Source organism: Babylonia areolata, chromosome 25 (assembly GCF_041734735.1).
Source record: "Babylonia areolata isolate BAREFJ2019XMU chromosome 25, ASM4173473v1, whole genome shotgun sequence".
NCBI classification, from domain to species: Eukaryota; Metazoa; Mollusca; class Gastropoda; order Neogastropoda; family Buccinidae; genus Babylonia; species Babylonia areolata.
In genome coordinates this window covers 18889593-18908625 of record NC_134900.1, presented here as the reverse complement: position 1 = coordinate 18908625, position 19033 = coordinate 18889593, and the positions used below count along the sequence as shown (strand labels likewise).

The window sequence follows — 19033 nt, the reverse complement described above, 5'->3', positions numbered from 1 at the left end:
GCCCACCCCTCCCTTAAAAAAAAAAAGAAGAAAAAAAAGAAAAAATAGTAACAGTAATAAAAACTCTTCTGAGGAACAAGTCGGCAGTTGGGATGGGTGGATGGTTGGGCGGAGTGATTATGGGGGGTGGAGAGGGGGAGTGGTTGGGAGGGGTGTGGGGTATGGGGGTGGGGGGTGCAGGTGGGAGTGAAGCCATCAAGGCAGCGCCAACAAGCCATCAAGGGGAGGCAAGCCAGACTGTGTCAACATGTGTCGCCTCCCCTTCCCTACCCTGCCTCTTATCGATCTCTCTCCCCTCTTGTCCAAATCACTTTTTGATCTCCCGCCGAGAATCACGCGGGCATTACCAAGTGAGTAAGAAAGGCCAGGAACAAGGCGGGGAAAAGGGTGTGTGTGTGGTGGTGGGAGGGGGGGTGGGGGGGGGGGGGGGTAGGGGGGGAGAAGGGTGGGAGGGTGGAAGCAGGCAGGGTGTGAAGGAGGGAGGATGGGGGGAGGGGGAATTGGTGGTGGGGGAAGAAGACGGGTGGGTTTTTTGTTTGTTTTTTTGTGTGCTTCTGTGTCCGTGTCTCTCTTGTCTCGGTCACTCTTAGTTTATGGTTTGTTCTCCCTTACTCTCTTTGAATATAGCCCTCTCGCTCCTTTTCCCCACCCCCTTTCTCCTTTCTTTCTCTTTCTCCTCTCCTCTCTATCTGTCTATCTATCTATCTATTTTTCTGTCTCTCTGTATCTCTCCTCTCTGTCTGTGTCTCTTTCTCCGTGTCTCTTTCTGCCCGGTATGTTTCTACTACTATGTCCATGTCCTCCCTCCCCCCCCCCCCCCCCTGTGTGTGTGTGTCTGTGTCTGTCTGTCTGTCTGTCTCTCTCTCTCTCTCTCTCTCTCTCTCTCTCTCACTCTCTTTCGGTGCCTCCCCGGACCCCCATTCTCTATCTCTCTCCATCTTTTCCTACCCACTTTCTCCTTCTCTCTGTATGTCTTTCTCTCTCTGATCCCCCCGCCCCCCATGACAGTCTACTGATTGTCTGTCTGTCTGTCTGTCTTTATTCTGTCTCTCTACCTATTATTTCTCTGCCCCTGTCTCTCTCTGTCTCTTTCTCTCTGTCTCTGTGTGTGTGTCTCTCTCTCTCACCCTCCCTCACCCTCTGCTTATTCTCCTCCCCCCCTCTCTCTCTCCATACATGTATGTGTGTGTGTGTGTGTGTGTATCTGTATCTTTATCTGTATCTGTCTGTCTACCTGTCTATTCATCTGTCTGTCTCTGTCAATCCGTCTATATTTCTTTCTGTCACACACAGACACACACAACACTCTCTCACATACAATTTCTGGCATTAACGTTTGCGCTCCAGTTCGTCTGATGATGATGAGTCATACACCCTGGGTGTGTGTGTGTGCATGTGCATGCGTGTGCGCGCGCGTGTGGGATGGGAGAGATGGGATGAGGGGGGGGGGGGGGTAGGTGAGGGTGGGTGGGGGAAGGAGAAGGTGAACACACGATCGATTTGTCTTTGTTTAGCAGTCACCAAGAGAGGTGTACGTTACGTTCCCGTCTTTCGTGTGTGTGTGTGTGTGTTGTACGTGTGTGTGTGTGTGTGTGTGTGTGTGTGTGTACGTGTACTTGTGTACCTGCGCGCGCGCGCGCGTGTGTGTGGTTGAGAGAGTTTTTGTGTGAGAGAAACAGTGTGTGTGCGTGTGCGTGAGAGAGAGAGTTTGTGTGTGAGAGTGAGTTTGTATGTGTGTGTGAGTGTGTGTGAGTTTGTGTGTGTGTGAGTGTGCTCAGGATGAGAGAGAGAGAGAGTGTGTTGGAGATTGTGTGTGTGTGTGTGTGTGTGTGCGCGCGCGCGAGTTGTTTGTTTGTGTGTGTGTGTGCGCGCGCGTGCGTGTATGCTTGCTGGTCCACTCTCCCTTCACACACTGTGAGTCCCAGGTGTGTATTATTTCAGCACGCCAAATGAGCGGGATACTATAGGCTTCCCCAGTTCATCCATTACCCTGTCCATTTTCCCCTTGTTCAGTTCACCCCAACAGTCAGCCTTCCCTTGATGTGTGTGTGTGTGTGTGTGCAGTGCTGTGGACATCAGTGGCAACAGCGATCTCTCTCTCTCTCTCTCTCTCTTTCTCTTTCTCTCTCTCTCTCTCTGCCCCTCCCCCCTCTTCTCATGTCGTTAAACCTGCATAAAGCGTTTAAATGTGTTGTTGGTGTTGGTTGTTTTTTTTGTTGTTGTTGTTGTTTTTTTTGCCTCATCATTTGTATGTCTGTCACCCTCCCTGTTTCTGTCTCTCTCTGTTTCTTTGTCTCTGTCTGTTTGTCTCTGTCTCTCTTTTTCTCTGTATTTCTTTGTCTCTGTCTGTCTGTCTCTGTCTGTCCCTGTCTCTGTCTCTCTCTCTCTCACATTCCCCTTCCGAGCTCTCTCTCTCTGTCTCTCTGGTGTGTCTGTATATGTGTGTGTTTGTCTGTCTGTCTGTCTGTGTGTCCGTCTCTCTGTGTCTCTATCTGTCTGCGTGTCTCTCCTCCTTTTCTCACCCCCATCCCTCCTTTCTACTGTCTCTTACCATCTCTCTTTGTATCTGAGTGTATGCAAAATTGTCAATGTCTGTCTCCCTCCCTCCCTCCCGTCTCTATCTCCCTCACTCTCTCTCTCTCTCTCTACCCCTCTCCCGGCCCTCTCTCTCTCCCCCCCTCTCTCTCTCCCTCTCTTTCCCTCCCTCTGTCTCTCTCCCTCCCTCTCTCTCCCTCTGTCTCTCCCTCTCTCTGTCTCTCCCCCTCTCTCTCTCCCTTTCTCTCCCTCTCTCTCCCCCTCCCCCCCTCTCTCTCTCTTCCTCTCTCATCCTCTCCCCCCCTCTCCCCTCCCTCTCTATCTCAAATCTGGTTTCATCATGTCGTTAAACACACAACGCTATAAAGATGAAACCAGGCAGACTTGACGCACCAACATGTGACACTTTTGCTCGAGGTGGAGGAAAGTCAACCATCATGGAACATTTAACGGCCAAACCGTAATGAGATAAATATGAACACTTCCGTGTTCAGTGTTGACGTCCTCTTCAGAGGACATGGGGCCAAGAGGGATGACCATCCCACTGGAGACTGACCACGTGGAGAGGTTTACGGGACAGTCATAAAACTCGCGATACATACATACATACTTGAAAGATTTAACGAGGTTTACCTGTATGTTGAACATTGATCAGAATTCTGTCCTAATACAGGGCGCCCCGAGAGAAAAACGGTTGAATGTGTGATCCGGCGGTTGGGCTGTCAGTTCGTGCCTAGGTTAGCTTGTGACCAGTGCTTTACTTCTCAGCTCGCGTTATTCTGTTGATGCCAGTTTTTCGTGTTTGTGTGTGTGTGTGTGTGTGTGTGTGTGTGTGTGTGTGTGTGTGTGTGTGTGTGTGTGTGTGTGTGTGTGTGTGTGTTGTTGTTCTTGTTCTTGTTGTTGGTTTGTTTTTTTTAGTCGCGGTTTACGTGTGACTGAATTCAATTCGAAATCCCTTTTTGGACACCCCTGGAGTGATGCTGTGCAATTATCGCAGTGCACTGTCTGTGTAATTGTGTGTGTCTTATTACCTGTTCTTTTACTTATGATCGTGTGTCTTCGTCTTCATCTTTATCATCATCATCATCTTCTTCTTCTTCTCATTATTATTATTATTATTATTATTATTATTATTATTATTATTATTATTCATGTATTTATGTATTGTCTTTTCTGCCGCCCGCGTCATCTGTTTTCTGATTTGCATTTAACTTCTGAAACACCCGTGAGCTGAAGTTTGTTTCATCTTCCATGCTGAATGGTTCTGACTCCTGTTTCACCATGCAGCCACTGTCGGCTGTTTTTGCTGAATTGAAATGTTTGCATTGGGCCCACCCAGAACCGACAACCAATCAGAATTTACCTTTCTTGTGAACTTGTTTGCGGGAACTCGTTTCAGACTGGTGAAGGAAATCAAACAGCAGGGCAAGAATCTAATGGGATATGGCTGTCCCGGCCATGGGAAGGGGGTTGGGCTGGATACCAGATAACGTCTCTGTCTCTGTTTCTTTGTCTGTCTGTCTGTCTGTCTGTCTCTCTCTGTCTCTGTCTCTCTGCCTCTCAGTCCCTCTGTCTCTATCTCTCTGTCTTTCTGTCTCTTTGTCTCTCTCTCTCTCTCTCTCATCGCCTTCGTTTCCGCAAATAAAGCACCCGAATCCGCATCTGTGTGTGCCCCCCACCCCCACCCCCACCCCCACGCCGCCCCCCCTCTCTCTTTTCACCCCCTCCTCCTTCTCCTTCCCTTCCTCTTCTATCTCTCACTTTCTTCCCGACTTCCTTTTTACCACAACAGACGCCCCCCAAACTTTGCCGTGCACATTTTATTTCCTTCTCGTTTGTTTGGATAGAAGGAAGACGTGGCGGTAGATGATGTATTGTGCTTTATTCCACCCCACTCTCCCCACCCCACCCCCATGCCCCGCTCCCACCCACCCAACCCCCATCCTTATTTCTTTCTTTTTTTTCCCTTTATAATTTTCTTCTTTTTTTTTTCTTCATTCTTTCTATATTGTCGTTGTTGTTGAGAGGATGGGGAGGGTTTTGGGGCAGGAGTTAGAAGAACTTCCCCCCCCCCCACCATACCCCGCACCTCCTCCTTCCTTCCTTCCCTCATCACCACCACCCTCCTCCTCCCCAACAAACAAATGACGTCGACTTTTCGTCGCCGCCATGGCTGTCGTTATGATCGGCCCCTGGTGTGCGTTCGTCTGACTGTTTGGTTTGGATTTTTCTTTTTCCTCTCTGTCTCTCTCTCTGTTTCGCTCTCTGTCTGTCTCTCTATCTGCCCCTCTCTCTCTCCCTCTGTCTCTCAGTCTCTCTCTCTCTGTCTCTCTCTTTCTCTCTCTGTCTCTGTCTCTCTCTCTCACTCACTCACTCACTCACTCTCGAGGGGTCCGAGCGGAAACGGCGAGGTTTCTGGTGCTCATTTCATGGTCGATTGCGCACACGTGCGTGCACGTGCGTGTGTGTGTGTGTGTGCGCGCGCGCGTGTGTGTGTGTAGTATTTTCATGTGATATAGTGTGTGTGTGTAGTATTTTCATGTGAGACTGTATGTGTATGTACGCGCGTTCTCATGTGCGTGCGTGGAAGATGGTTTGGAGGGGGCGAGAGTGGGGGGGGGGGGGGGGGAGATTAACAGTGTCAAGTGGAATATCATTTATAAGTTGATTGATTGATTGCTTCTTCCATGGATTGTTTCTTCATTATTTCTTTTATTGTTGATTGTTGTTTTCCTTTTTTTTCCTCTTCTCTCTCTCTTCTTTCTTCCCTTCTTTCTTCATTGCTGTTCCCCCCCCTCTCTCTCTTTCTCTCTTCTTCCATGCATTCTTTCTTCATTTCTTCGTTGTTTTCCCATCTTCTCTCTCTCTCCTTCCCTCCCTCCTCTCCCTCACTTTCTTCCTATCTTTCAACCCCCCCCTCCCTCTCTCTCTCTCTTTTCTTTGATTTCCATGATTCCTATCACGAAGTGAAGACCAAATCGTTGTGTTTTCAGAGCGGTGTGACAGCAGAGCGGCCACCACATCGGACTTGTGTCTCTGTTAGGCCACGGGTTCGAATCCCAGAAACGGCAGTTGGGTAAGTGCTTGGGTTTTTTTTCTCTCCTCTCTCTCTCTCTAGTGAGTGTGTGAATGCATTCCTTTTATCAATTATTCAATGTTGGTGATGATTGTTGTTATCAGTAGTAGTAGTATTTATCAGCAATACTATTGTTGTCACAAGAACAGATTAGAAGACTAGGTAATGACTAAAATCTTTCCCCTTGAGGAATAAAGTCTTTGAATCTCTCTCACTCTCTCTCTCTCTCTCTCTCACTCACTCTCTCTCTCTGTCTTGTGAACATTAGTTTGTGCAAATTTGAAAGGAAATTCTGAATAAATTCAATATCATCTCTGATTGGGGCAGTCCTATATATGGCCCTATGCGGTCGGCTAGACCACAAGCAACAATGTCCAATGTGAAATTCTATCCTGTGTCTCTTTTGGAGGCATAGAGGAAAACCAACAAACTAATCGGAAAAAAAAACAAAACGTGGTTTTGAGTTCACGTGTATTGCGACGTGTTGTATTGTACTTCAGTCACATCATATTTCTCTGCTTGAAAAAATTTCGGGTGGCTGTACCCATGGCAGCATTGACATAGTCCCCATAGTCCATTCTGTTGAAGCAGCAGTGTCCAGTGTTCAAACCTCATATCGGCTCCCTGGATCTGACCCAAACATTGTTCATCATATTTTTAAGAGTTTTACCAAAGACCTCTGCTTTCCGTAGGGGTGAAGCTCTTTTGTCGAACCTCTTTCTTTTATCTCTTTATTTTGTGAAAGGTTTCCTGCTAATTCTGAATCACATATCACATTTGGTTTGTTGGATTATTTGTTTGTTTTTCTTTAGGTGTTCACGATGTGTGTGTGTGTGTGTGTGTGTTCGGTTGGTTGACTTGACGCACTGAGAAGAAATTTCGCAAACTTGCAAGGGAAACTACTCAACTGTTGCAGCGAATCAGCTCCCTTAGTTCCTTGCAGTCTGTGTTGAGTGTTTGCATGGCTGTTTTTTTTGTTTGTTTGTTTGTTTTTTTGTTGTTTTTTTAGCATTGGGGTTTCTGTTTTTGTTTTGTTTTGTTTTTGGTTTTTTGTTTGTTTGTTGTTTGGCTTTTTTTTTCGTCTTAGCGTTATGGGAAGGAAATAAAAAGACTGTGTTTCTCTATCTTCCTTCCTCCATCCCCTTTTACCTCTTTCTCTGTCTCTCTCCACCTTCCTCTGGCTGGCTGACTGCGTCTCCATCCTCTGTGTGTGTGTGTGTGTGTGTGTGTGTGTGTGTTTCTCTGTCGATTTTTGTGTTTCTCTGTCTGTCACTGTATCTGTTTCTCTCTGTCTCTGTCTGTCTGTCTGTCTCTCTCTCTCTCTCTCTCTCTCTCTCTCTCTCTCTCTCTCTCTGTTCTTTCTCTGTCGGTCTTGGTGTCATTCTCTCTGTCTTTGTCTCTATCTTTCTCATCTTCTTTCTGTGTCTGTGTTTGTCTGTCTGTCTCTCTCCCTTCCTCTCTCTATCTCTGTCTCTCTCTCCTTTGTCACGATCAAAATTGGTGAAACGGACCTGTTCTAGTCGTGTGTGGTCGGCTAGGCTACCGGCAACAAACCAACCAACCAACCATCCAACCAGCAAGACATGTAGACTACCGATCCTGTTTGGTTTTTATCTGTAGACGTCCTCCTCCCTGTTGCCTGGTTAGCTGTGTGGTCAGAGAATGCCCATCCTGCAGTCCAAGAGTTGTGAGTTCAAACCACATCCCCCACTCACTCCCCCTGCACACACACACACACACACACACACACACACACACAGAGAGAGAGAGAGAGCTTTGTGAAGTGGTGGCCTAGTGGCAACGCACCCAGCTAGGAAGTGGAGTGTCCACGGGTTCCTGTCCCATATATATACGGACTTGGATTTTTACTCCACACGCCACTTGAGACCTTGAGTGGTGGTCTTGGTGCTAGTCTTTCAGACAAGACAATGGTTTTATAAACTGAGGTGCCGTTTGCACTTAGCGCGCACGTAAATGAACCCAAAGGCAACAAAAGGGAGTGTCAGCAGTCATTTAGAAATATCATCCATTTTGATAGTGGACCAAATGTACTTGGAGACTGAACAAAGAAAATAAAGGGTGGCGCTGCACTGGTGCGACACGCTGTTTCCCGGGGGACAGCAGACCGGATTAGACACAGAGAAATAATGTTGTGAACAATAACAACAACAACAGAAGTAAAAAATAAAAATAAGTAAAAAAAAAAGAAAAAGAAAAAAATGGCTGTTTTCTCAGCCACCATAACTTACTGTCGTTCTGGTGGTGTTTGTACTGTGTTACATAGCCTCCCAACCCAACCCCCACACACCTACACACACACCTTATCCCTCTCTTCCGCTCTACGCCCCCCCCCCCCACCCTACCTCCTCCCTCTTTTTCTCCTCTACCCCCTCCCCCTCACCCACCCGCACCCCGAATAACCTGGGATGGGTACGTCCCTGTCGACCATATCACCTGAAGTTGGGAGGGGAGGGGAGGGGGGGTTCGACGTAAAATTCGAATGGTAACTAACTTAAGAAATTAATGTCCCCCTCCCGTAATTTGTTTTCCGGACTTTATCCTTTTGAAGTGTTGCTCGTTGTGAGAGAGAGAGAGAGAGAGAGAGAGTGGGTGGATGTGGGGGAGGGGGGAGGGAAGGTGGAGGTGTTGATTCTTCTCCAGGGCTGTTCGGTCCTCCCCCACCCCCCAACCCACGACCAACCCCTCCCTTCACCCCCTCCTCTCTCTCTCTCTCTCTCCTTTCTTCTTCCCCTTGGGTAAGTTTTATGTCCACGGTTGGAGCTCTCCCCTCTCTCTTTCATCCTTTGTGTAGTCTGGGGGAAAAGAGAACGGCAGAAGTTGGCTGTTTCGTTTCCTCCCCAAAAACTTTATGTACTGTGAATCTCTGTGCCTGCAATATGCTAGTCCTTTTTTTTTTCTTTTTTTTTTTTGCGTGCGCTCACGCCATACACATGCTTGCACGCACACACGCACACACACACACACACACGCACACACGCACACACAAATGCACACACAAAACACCAGAAGTAATCAAACATGGCGCGGCGCCTTTTGATGTTGCTTTTTTTTTATGATTCAGAGACGGTTTTCAAAAGGCCTTGATTTCCTAGACAGGCAAAGCAGATCATCTCCGCTCCAAACAAACTCTGTGTGCAATGTTCCCTTCAGTCTCTGAGAAGCAAAACAAAACAAAACAAAAAAAACCCCAGCACAGTTATGAGGGGTGGGGGGGAAAACCGACCCCCCCTCCCCTCCCCGGGGCCTCCCATCCTGGACCCCACCTCCCAAAACAACAACACACACACACCAGCCACACACACACACACACACACACACACACACACACACAAGACCAAAAAAAAGAAGAAAAAAACCCAGACAAACAGACGAAAAAGCGGCAGTGAAAAATAAAATGTCGCCGTGTCTCTGTGTGTGTGTGTGGAGGTGAATAGGCTTGTACCATAGAAATCGTCGTCAATGCTTTTCTGCCAGGGGGCTTTTTGGTTACAAGAGAGAGCGGGCGGGGCATTGCAGAGGGGAAGGGGTGGGGGGGGAGGGATTAATTGCGGAGGGGTTGTCGCACAGTGGTGGCTACACTGAAGCATGTGTGTGGTGGATACATGTTGTTTGTGTTTTGTGTTCGGCCTTGCTGGATGGACACAAGTCTTGTATTACTAGTTGTCCTGAACTGACGGCAGGTTTTGCTCAGTGCCTTGTAAGGTAACGTCATGTGACGCCGTTGCAGTTTTGTCTGAAGAGCTGGACTGCATTGTGTGTGTGTGTGTGTGTGTGTTTCGTGCATTCAGAATTTTGAAAGGCAACAAAGTGGATGAGCTGAAAAGAAGAGAACTGTTCTGGATATGTAACCATGGGACAGTTTTTGTTGGACTGAACTTGAGAAGCGACATCCATAGGTTTTCATTGTGAACTCTTAATTCGTGGAGTTATTACCAGTCTGGTTTGTCGTAGTGGTCGTTACACACAATACCTGAGATATAGAGAGTGAGCGTGAGAAAGAGAGATGTGTACATTGACAGTTGAAGGAATATTTAGAACATGATAATTTTACGTAGTAGGAGACGTCATGTAATGTCAGAAAGGTGACGTAAAAAGTAACATTTCGTCACTTATAAGTGTAATATGAGACCAAGCTGCCGGATGGCAGCGAAAATTCTGGTTTTTAATTTTTTTTTGTTTAACAAAATAGGTGTTGGTTTTCAACTTTGTTATATATATATATATATATATATATATATATATATATATATATAATCATCTCTGTGTGTGTGTGTGTGTTACTACTTTTTGATTCTGAAAAAAGAAAACTATCTGCTTTTCTCACCCGAAGCACTGTAATCTAGAAATTAATTATATCATCAAACACTGCGTTATCGCATGAATTTTTGTTCAGTGTGCGAAGTTGTGCGCGTAGGTGCATGTAGTTGTGCGTGCACCATGGTTATCTGTGTTTACCTCCTGTGCATGCAGTGTGTGTATGGTTTGAATCAAGAACACACAGATGTGGCCAGCCCATAGAGTATCAGATTGGGCAAACATGCATGTCTATCAGAATGTGCGAAACTGCCTGTCCTGTGCGTCAGAGATTTCAATGAGATGTTACCTCAACTGTGTGTGTGTGTGTGTGAGACAGCCTGAGCATTTTGACAACATGCATGCGTGGGCTGTGTGAGTCGGGGAGAGATTCGGTTACAGAGCGTGCGGATACATCCATGTACGCTACACCATATATCTGCTGTAAAATAGAAGAATAAATAAGTACATAAATAAATAAATAAATAAATGAAGGAAGGAATGAAAAGAGGAACCGATACCTAACCTTCGATTAAACTCAGGGCCTCAAGAAAAGTTGAGACAGAGAGAGAATGTGTGTGTGGAAAGGGAAGAGAGTTGAGGGGGGTGGGGGAGGCATAACGGTGCAGTTTTATTTCGTAAACTTGTGAAACAGGACTTAAGTTTTTATAATGGTGATAATATTATTAGTTTGTAAAATAATAATAATAATAATAATGACGAGAAGATGAAGGAGCTGAAGGAGGATTATGATGATGATTATTATTACCAGTATTATTCATTATTATTATTATTATTATTATCATCTTCGTCATCATCATCATTGTGAATATTATTATTTCATCCCCACCTACTTATCCCCTCCCTTCCTCCCCCCCCCCCCCCCCCTCTCTCTCTCTCTCTCTCTCTCTCTCTCTCCATCTTCTCATTCTCCCTGTCTCGCACCCACACCTCTCTCTGTCCCTCTCACAATCCCAGTCCTACAATCCCCCTTTCTCTTTCGTTCGTTCCTTCTCCCCTTCTTTCTTTCATTCTTTCTCCCCACCCATCTCTCTCTCTCTCTCTCTCTCTCTCTCTCTCTCTCTCTCTCTCTCTCTCTCTCGCTCTCTCTCCCCCTCTCTCTCTCTCCCCCTCCTTTCTCCCACTCTCTCTTCTTCACTGTCTTTTTCCTCTCTCCCTATCTCTCGTCCATCCCCCTCTCTTCTTCTCCCAGTCCCCTCTCTCAACCTCCGCCTCCTCCCCCCCCCCCCTCTCCCTCTGTCTCTACCCGCTCTTTCCTTTTCTCTCTTATTCTTTCTCTCCTTTCCCTCTCTCTCCATCTCTTCCACTCTCACAAACCCCCCTGTCTCTCACCAAGCCCTTCTGTGCTTCTCTCCCCCCACCCCCCCCCCCCCACCCACCCTCCCTTTTTTTTCTTTTTTCTTTCCTTGTTCGTGTTCATATTTTGGTCAGACAGCATGATTCCTGTCTTGTGGCCATCCAACGGGAAAAAGGTGTATGAGCACGGGAGACAACATGAGACAGTGGTGAACACAGAGATATATATTTATGTCACTATATGTGTGTGTGTGTGTGTGGTGTTGACAAACTCCATGACAAGGGAGTCTACCCAAGCGACGTGTGATATATATTCCGTAAGCTTGCTCCGCCACTGTTTCTTTCTGTGGGGTATGTTGGGGTGAGGGGGTTGGGGGGTGGTAGGGGAGGCTTTTGTGTGTGTGTTGTGTGGTGTGTGTGTGTGTGTGTTTATGTGTGTGTTTGTGTGTGTGTGTGTGTCGGGAGGGGAAGGGTGTGTAGGAGTTAGGCATTTTTATTCTTAAAAACTGAGGAAGATAAAACGAAACCATGTCTTTGGCGTGCGTCTATCTGTGGTGCTTGGGCAGGCGCGCGCGCGTGTTTGTGTAGATAGATATGTGTGTGCACGCGCGCACTCGCCCATGCACGTGCTCGTGCTCGCGCGTGCTCCCAGTATATTTGCTTTGCTCGTGTTGTTTGGGAAGAGTGAGATTTCTGTTGCTTTCTTTGGGTGAATGGAATCCCTTCACGTTTGATCTCCTTCGTCCTGATTTCCTCCTCCTCCTCTCCTTCACCTCCCCTTCCTCAACCCCTTCTACTTCTTCCTCCTCCTTCTATCCCCACCTCTCCCTCCTCCTCCTCTTCTCCTTCTTCTCTTTCTTCTTCGCCGTCGTTCATTCCGAGTGTCTGTTAGTCCTTGCCGAATTTAGCTTTTGAATTACCCCCCCCCCCCCCCGCTACAGCAACAAGAACGTGTTAGTGTTACCAGCTTCGTATGTGTGTGCGTGGAGGGGGAGGAGGGGGACTTGAAGGAGGGAGAGGTCACTGGGGTAAGGGAGGAGGGGAGGGACGGGATGGGGGGGAAGGGGGGGGGGGGGGAAGGCGCGGACCTTCAGATCTAGGATTCTTTTACATCTATCTATAAATCTGTCTGCATAGCTCTCCGAAATATCGTGGACAGCAACATCTGGTTGTGATATATTTATACGTTTGGCGTCTGTTTGATACATTCAGCATACCGAAGTTAAATATTTAACAAATCCTAAGTGGACTATCACATACAATGATAATTCTTCGCTTGCTGAATACGGGGCTTAGGGACAGAGGAATGGAGAGGGGGAAAAGGGGAGGGGAGAGAGAGAGAGAGAGGCGGGGAGGGGGGGGGAGCGGAACGGAACGGAATGGTTTATTCACATAGGCCTCAGCCGCAAGAGAAGGGGTTCACATGAACATAGTACAACTCAATGAAGAGATGGAGAGAGAGAGGGAGAGAGGCAGACAGACAGACAGACAGAGGGCGAACGTCAAGATGGGCTAGGAATGTTAAGGATTCCCCTCTTGAGAAACGTCAGTTTGGACGTTCCGTCGGGAGTTCCCCTAGCGAAGCCTCTTGAGACAGAAGAGAGTGTGTTGGAAAGGCGAAAGAGGGGGTCATTCTTTACTCGACTCAAAAACTTCTGAGTCTGTGAGTTAGTGAGCAGCGAGGCAGGCCCCCAAGGGGACGTTGACTGATGAGTGGTTGGTCCGGCAGTGAGTTAACCTGTTCAGATGCATGCACGAGGGAAATTGCACGTTTTTCCTGGAGACATCCAGTAGAGTGAAAGGTTTTTTGTTGTTGATGCAGTGGAGTTGTAAACAGTTCAGTTCATCAGACGCTTCATTTTTTTAACCTTTAGCAGTTCGTCAGCACAATTTGTCGCAAGAAGAAGACGCGAGGAGATGAGTACGTGGATAAGGGAGGCGGGCGGAGAAGGGTTAATGAGGAAGGCGGCTGGGAAGGGGTTTAACGGGGTTGGGGGTGTACAATGTTATGTGCACTAAGCATGATGATTTCGGATTTGGTCCACAAAGGAGAGAGAGGGACAGAGACAGAGATGGGGGAGGGACTTCTTTGCCCTTAAATGGACAAGCCCAATAGGGAATATAGTGGATGGAATTGGGATGGAGGTGACCTGTCCAAGAACTACACACGTTCGATCTGCTGACCTATACAGATGTCCACAGAGCCGTTTTCTCGAGTGTATTTGTTCTCCCTTTAAAAATTGTTTCTTTGTTTCTTATTGTTACATTATTGTTGTTATGGAACAGTTTTCACTCACCATACATACCCCTGTAATGGCTGTCCTGGTCCGCTGATATTGTTTACACCATGGTTCGGTTTGCTCAATTTAGGAGTTCTTAGAAATGAACAAAAAGAGAGGTGAATATAGACTGTGTATAATATTACTATGGGGACACAGTTGACAACTTCTTAATAATTAAAGCAAAATTAACAGAGGCTGTGTGTATGATATTGGTACCGGAAGACGTTTGGCACTTTTTAACTGTGAAAGAAAAAAAAGTGAATTGAGGACTGGCGCACGTTTTCGGTCAGCCATGCGCGAAAGTACGTATGTCTGTGACTGACTTCTTAACAAGTACACCAACTCGACGGTTCCTTTAAACGAAAAGAAGGAAAGAAAGAAGATAGAATAAAAAGGAAACATGTGCACTTAAAGTTGGGAAGGACTGGATAAAAAAAAATAAAAAGAAAGAAAAATGTATGCTGACAAAAAGCGCAAAAGAATGAAAGAAAGCTTTCACACTTAGAGTGAACTACAAAAAAAAAGTATTCTGTCGAAAAAAAAAAAAAACCCGACAAAAACGCACCAAAAAAAAAGAAAAGAAAAAAAAGCTACTACCCAACGTATAGAAGAGCTCTCTCTCTCTCTCTCTCTCTCTCTCTCTCTCACAGTCTAGTCGCACGCCTGGACTATTACCCAGCCATTCCCGAAACAACTGCCGGTTCAAGTGCGCGCGAGACCCCGCATACCTATTAATCCTCGCTTCAGGTGAGCGCGCGACCTTGTGCCTTGCCGAGGGGAGCTGTACCTCCGGATAGGAGCCGTCTGCATAGAAACCGGCCGGCCACTGCCGCGTTGGAGGAGGCCTTACACACAGCCTGCAGGCTTGAGTCAGAGGGCAGGGGAATAGAAAGTGGTGGTGTTCGCGTGCGCAAGGTTTGGGCAAGGATTTCGCCGGTATTTATTTATTTTTTTAATAGATATATAAATCTAGGAGTGAGCTATAGTTGTATTGTAGCAACCCATATAATACGTGAGACCAAGTAAGATGGAGGAGTGTTAGTGTCCGTCCGTTTTTCTTTCTTTTCTTTTAATCGTGTAAATTCGGTGCTAAATTATCAGGCCTTTTAATCGTGTGAAATCGGTGTTAGATTATAAGGCCTTTTAATCGTGTGAATTCGGTGCTAACTTATCAGGCCTTTTAATTGTGTGAATTCGGTGTTAGATTATAAGGCCTTTTAATCGTGTTAATTCGGTGTTAGATTATAAGGCCTTTTAATCGTGTTAATTCGGTGTTAGATTATAAGGCCTTTTAATAGTGTTAATTCGGTGTTAGATTATAAGGCCTTTTAATCGTGTTAATTCGGTGTTAGATTATAAGGCCTTTTAATCGTGTTAATTCGGTGTTAGATTATAAGGCCTTTTAATAGTGTTAATTCGGTGTTAGATTATAAGGCCTTTTAATCGTGTTAATTCGGTGATGTATTAAGGCCTTTTAATCGTGTAAATTCGGTGATGAATTATAAGGCCTTTTAATCGTGTGAATTTGGTGTTAGATTATAAGGCCTTTTAATCGTGGGAATTCGGTGCTTAATTATAAGGCCTTTTAATCGTGTAAATTCGGTGTCAGATTATAAGGCCTTTTAATTGTGTGAATTCGGTGTTAGATTATAAGGCCTTTTAATCGCGTGAATTCGGTGATGAATTATAAGGCCTTTTAATCGTGTCAATTCGTTGATGAATTATAAGACCTTTTAATCGTGTGAATTCGGTGCTGAATTATAAGGCCTTTTAATCATGTATATTCGGTGCTAAGTTGTAAGGCCTTTTATTCGTGTAAATTCGGTGATGAATTATAAACTGGCACTTTTAAGGCTTTTTAATCATGTAAATTCGATGCTAAATAATAAGACAATTGACAGTTACAAACGTCTTTCTTTTTCTTCGTCAATGACACAATCACGAATCATGGAAGGTTAGCTATGAGGTAAACAAAATGTCATTCACCAGTGGTGGTGGACCTCTTCAGAAAAGGAGCGTGTTCGAAACCCGTGGTTTATTAAAGTCAACCTTAGAGTCTATGAGTTGGTGCATCATTGTTCTTCAGTTTGCAGTGTACACACACAAAAAAAAAATGTTTAAAAACCCAAAGAAACCTAAGGTTTGTAGACTAGCAGTTGTAAGTTAGTGGTTCTGCGGAATATTCTGCGTGTTTTTTTTTTTTTTTTTTTTTTTTTTTTTTTTTGCAGTGGGTGTTTTTTTTTGGTGTGTGAAATGCGAGTTTGAAGCCCGAAGTTAAAACCAAAGGATTTCTACCCTGTTCTTCTTCTTTCACTCTAACTCCATTGATTCATTCTATTTCTTTCTTTCTTTCTATTTATATTTCCTTTTTTTTTAAATTCTTTCTATTGTTTTTTTTCTACAGATCTTCTCCTTTTTCCCTTTCTTCTTCTTCTGCTACTTCTTCTTCTTCTGCTGCTTCTTCTTCTTCTGCTGCTTCTTCTTCTTCTTTTCCTTCTTCTTCTGCTTCTGCTTCTGTTTCTTCTTGTTCTGCTTCTGCTCCTTCTTCTTCTTCTTCGTTCATGGGTTGCAATTCCCACGTTCACTCGTACATAGAAAATTAATGAGCTTTTTTCGTGTGTGCCCCCCCCCCCCCCCCCCCCCCCCCCCGATATGTAGGCAGTCATACTCTGTTTTCGGGGGGTCCGCAGACGTTCAGTTTGTGTGCGTTGCAGTTTGTACAGTTCTGGGAGGCATGTGTGTGAAGGTGGAAGGTGAACCGATATGCAGAGATTGCTGGTACACCTGTCGACGTTCATTTCAGGTGTTTTGTTCTTTTGGTCTGAACACAGTTGGGGACTGGCAGACAGAGAGACCACGCTTAGCTAGAGAGACTCCGTGACGTGAGCAGTGTGTGTGACGCTCCAGTCGTGGCGACACCGTGCAATCACTGGTTCATGTTTGTTTTTTTTAAACAAATCTTTATTCAGAAAACATGTTATACATGTACACATTGACAGCGGAGCAACAACGAGCTATAACAGCTTACATCGTACTCGGGAATGTGATTCTTTTCGTTGGTTTCGTTTGACGGCTGGTGAACGTAAAAAAATTACAAAAAGCGCCAAAACCTCATTGTTGGAGTTTAACGACCTATTGGCGTCTACACCCTTAAGGTCAAGTTTGTTCGGTTGGAGTTGTTTGCCAAAACCTACAATGTAGGCTGTATATATACAGGGCTGCGATGCATGCTGGGAGGTCGCGCACCCAATGACACAATCTTGACAGTGGTCACTCACCCAACAGCATTGCGCGAGCGGCGATCCTCGCTCGCGGGCAGCCTATCGGGAAGTTTTCCCTTGTTATACAATGCTCGGTAGAAGAGAGAGTATTGCAAATACCCGTATGTGTAAGCCATTACACAATAATGCAGAAATTATGATTTTATGTCGTTACACTTTAAAAGTTTTCAGTTATTTTGAAGTACGTGTTTTCCCAATTCCATATAAATGACAGTCATTAGAGTCATTGTTTCCTTCTTTGAACTGCCGTGGAGATTAGTATACTTAAATAATTAAAGAAAGGCTCCTGTTTAATTAAATAGTTTCTTTCAGATAGTATGTGGGGGGTGAGTGACGGGCGTGTGGATGCACAATTGATTTCTTGTTGAATGAATGAAAGCTTATGGTATTGTATTGTATTGTGTTGCGTTGCGTTGTATTTAATTGTATTTTGTTGTGTCGTATTGTATGGTATAGTATGGTATGGTATTATTTCGTATTATATTCCACTGTATTGTTGTATTGAACTATCCTTTCGCTTTTCCAGGCGGACCAGATCAGAACCCACCCTACACCATCACTGACGTAACATCAACGACAACGACAACAACCATCACCATGACGACCACATCAGCCTCAGCAGGCAGACCCAGACCCTGGTTGGGGGGCACTGTGCTGATGCTGGTGGCCCTGTGCCCTGCAGTCCTCGGCCTGGAGACCCTGCTGACGTTCCGAGACCCCGAGGACAACCCCTTCCAGCGGATGGTGGTGGACGAGGTGACGGGGTCCGTGTACGTGGGCGCCACCAACCGCCTGCATAGACTGTCCCCGGGGCTGACCCTCCTGCAGAGCGCCGCCACGGGCCGCAGGGAGGACAACCCGGACTGCCCTCCCCCTGTCGTCCCTTGCTCGGAGCCCAAGGTCCTCCGCGATGGTGTCACCAAGGGGCTGGTGATCGACTACAACGACAAGACGCTGATCGTGTGCTCCACGCTGTACCACGGGTCCTGCCAGAAGCTGTCCCTCAAGAACATCACCAGCGTGGTCCGCCTGATCCACAAGCCCCTGGTGCCCAACAGACCCGGGGCGTCCTGCGTTCTCTTCATCGGGCCCAGCCTGGAAGGGCAAGAGGCGCTGTACGTGGGGGCGGAGTACAGCAGCCTGGGCAACAAGGCGTACAGAGACCTCATCCCCAGCATCAGCAGCCGCCAGCTGACGGACCTCAAGCTCATGTACCGGGACCAGGACGGGGGCACCAAGAAGTCGGTCCTGGAGGCCCTCCGCCGCTCCTTCCACGTGCGCCATGTGCACGGCTTCACGCGCGGGGGCTTCGCCTACTTCCTGACGGTGCAGAGGGAGAGCAACTCCTCCAGCAGTCTCGTGTCCAAGGTGGGCCGGGTCTGCACCCAGGACAAGTACTTCCGGTCCTACGTGGAGATCCCCCTGCAGTGCCGGGTCAAGGCCGCCACCTTGCACGTGCTCCAGGCCGCGGACGTGGACGTGTCTGGCGGGCGGGTGGTGGGGGTGTTCAGCGAGCAGGGCGGGGCCCGTGGGGGTGCGGGGCAGGGGGAGGGACCCTCGGCGCTGTGTGTGCTGGGGCTGGACGAGGTGGACGCGGAGTTGAACCGCACGGTCAGGGAGTGCTACGCCGGCAATGGCAGGGTGGGCCCCCCTCACTACGAGGCCAGCAGGAGCTGTGCCAAGACGGTGAGTTGGTTTTTTGGTGGTTGTTTTTGGTTTGTGTGTGTGTGTGGTTGGGTGGGTGTGGGGTGTGTTGGTTTGTGTGTGCGGGTGGGCGTGGGAGGGGGGGGAGGTGTTGGTTTGCGGGGTAATGGTGGTGGGGGGGGGGGGGAGGTTGGTCTGTGTGCGTGTGTCTGTCTGTCTCAGAGTTTCTGTCTGTGTGCCTGTCTGTCTGTGTGTTTGTCTGTTTGTCTCTCTCCCTCTCTGTCTGTCTGTCCCCCCCTCACCCCCCTCTCTCTTTCTCTCTGTGTCTATCATGAGGAGCCGTGACCTATATTTAATGAAACATCCGTATCTCTCTCTCTTCTTCTTCTTCTTCTTCGTCTTCTTCGTCTCTCTCCTCTTTCACTCTCTCACGTTATCTCCACTCTTCTTTTCTCCCACTCTCCCTGTTTTCTCATCCCTTCCCCACTCTCTGTATTCATCTGTCCCTCCCTCCTTACCCCCCCCCCCCCCATCTCTCTCTCTCTGTCTCTCTCTGTCTCTCTCTCTCTCTCTCTCTCTCTCTC

General features: G+C 47.0%; 1 protein-coding gene across 3 annotated transcripts in view; it reads left to right on the top strand.

The window, feature by feature from the left end:
* LOC143299370 (plexin-A2-like) overlaps positions 1-19033 on the top strand; it is a 128587-nt gene that overhangs the window by 47204 nt on the left and 62350 nt on the right. For all 3 annotated transcript variants that reach the window (XM_076612520.1, XM_076612521.1, XM_076612519.1), the window contains exons 2-3: positions 5529-5611; positions 17332-18491. In XM_076612520.1, coding sequence (XP_076468635.1) covers positions 17403-18491 — 1089 coding nt within the window. In that variant the 5' untranslated portion in view covers positions 5529-5611; positions 17332-17402. The remainder of the gene's footprint in view (positions 1-5528; positions 5612-17331; positions 18492-19033) is intronic.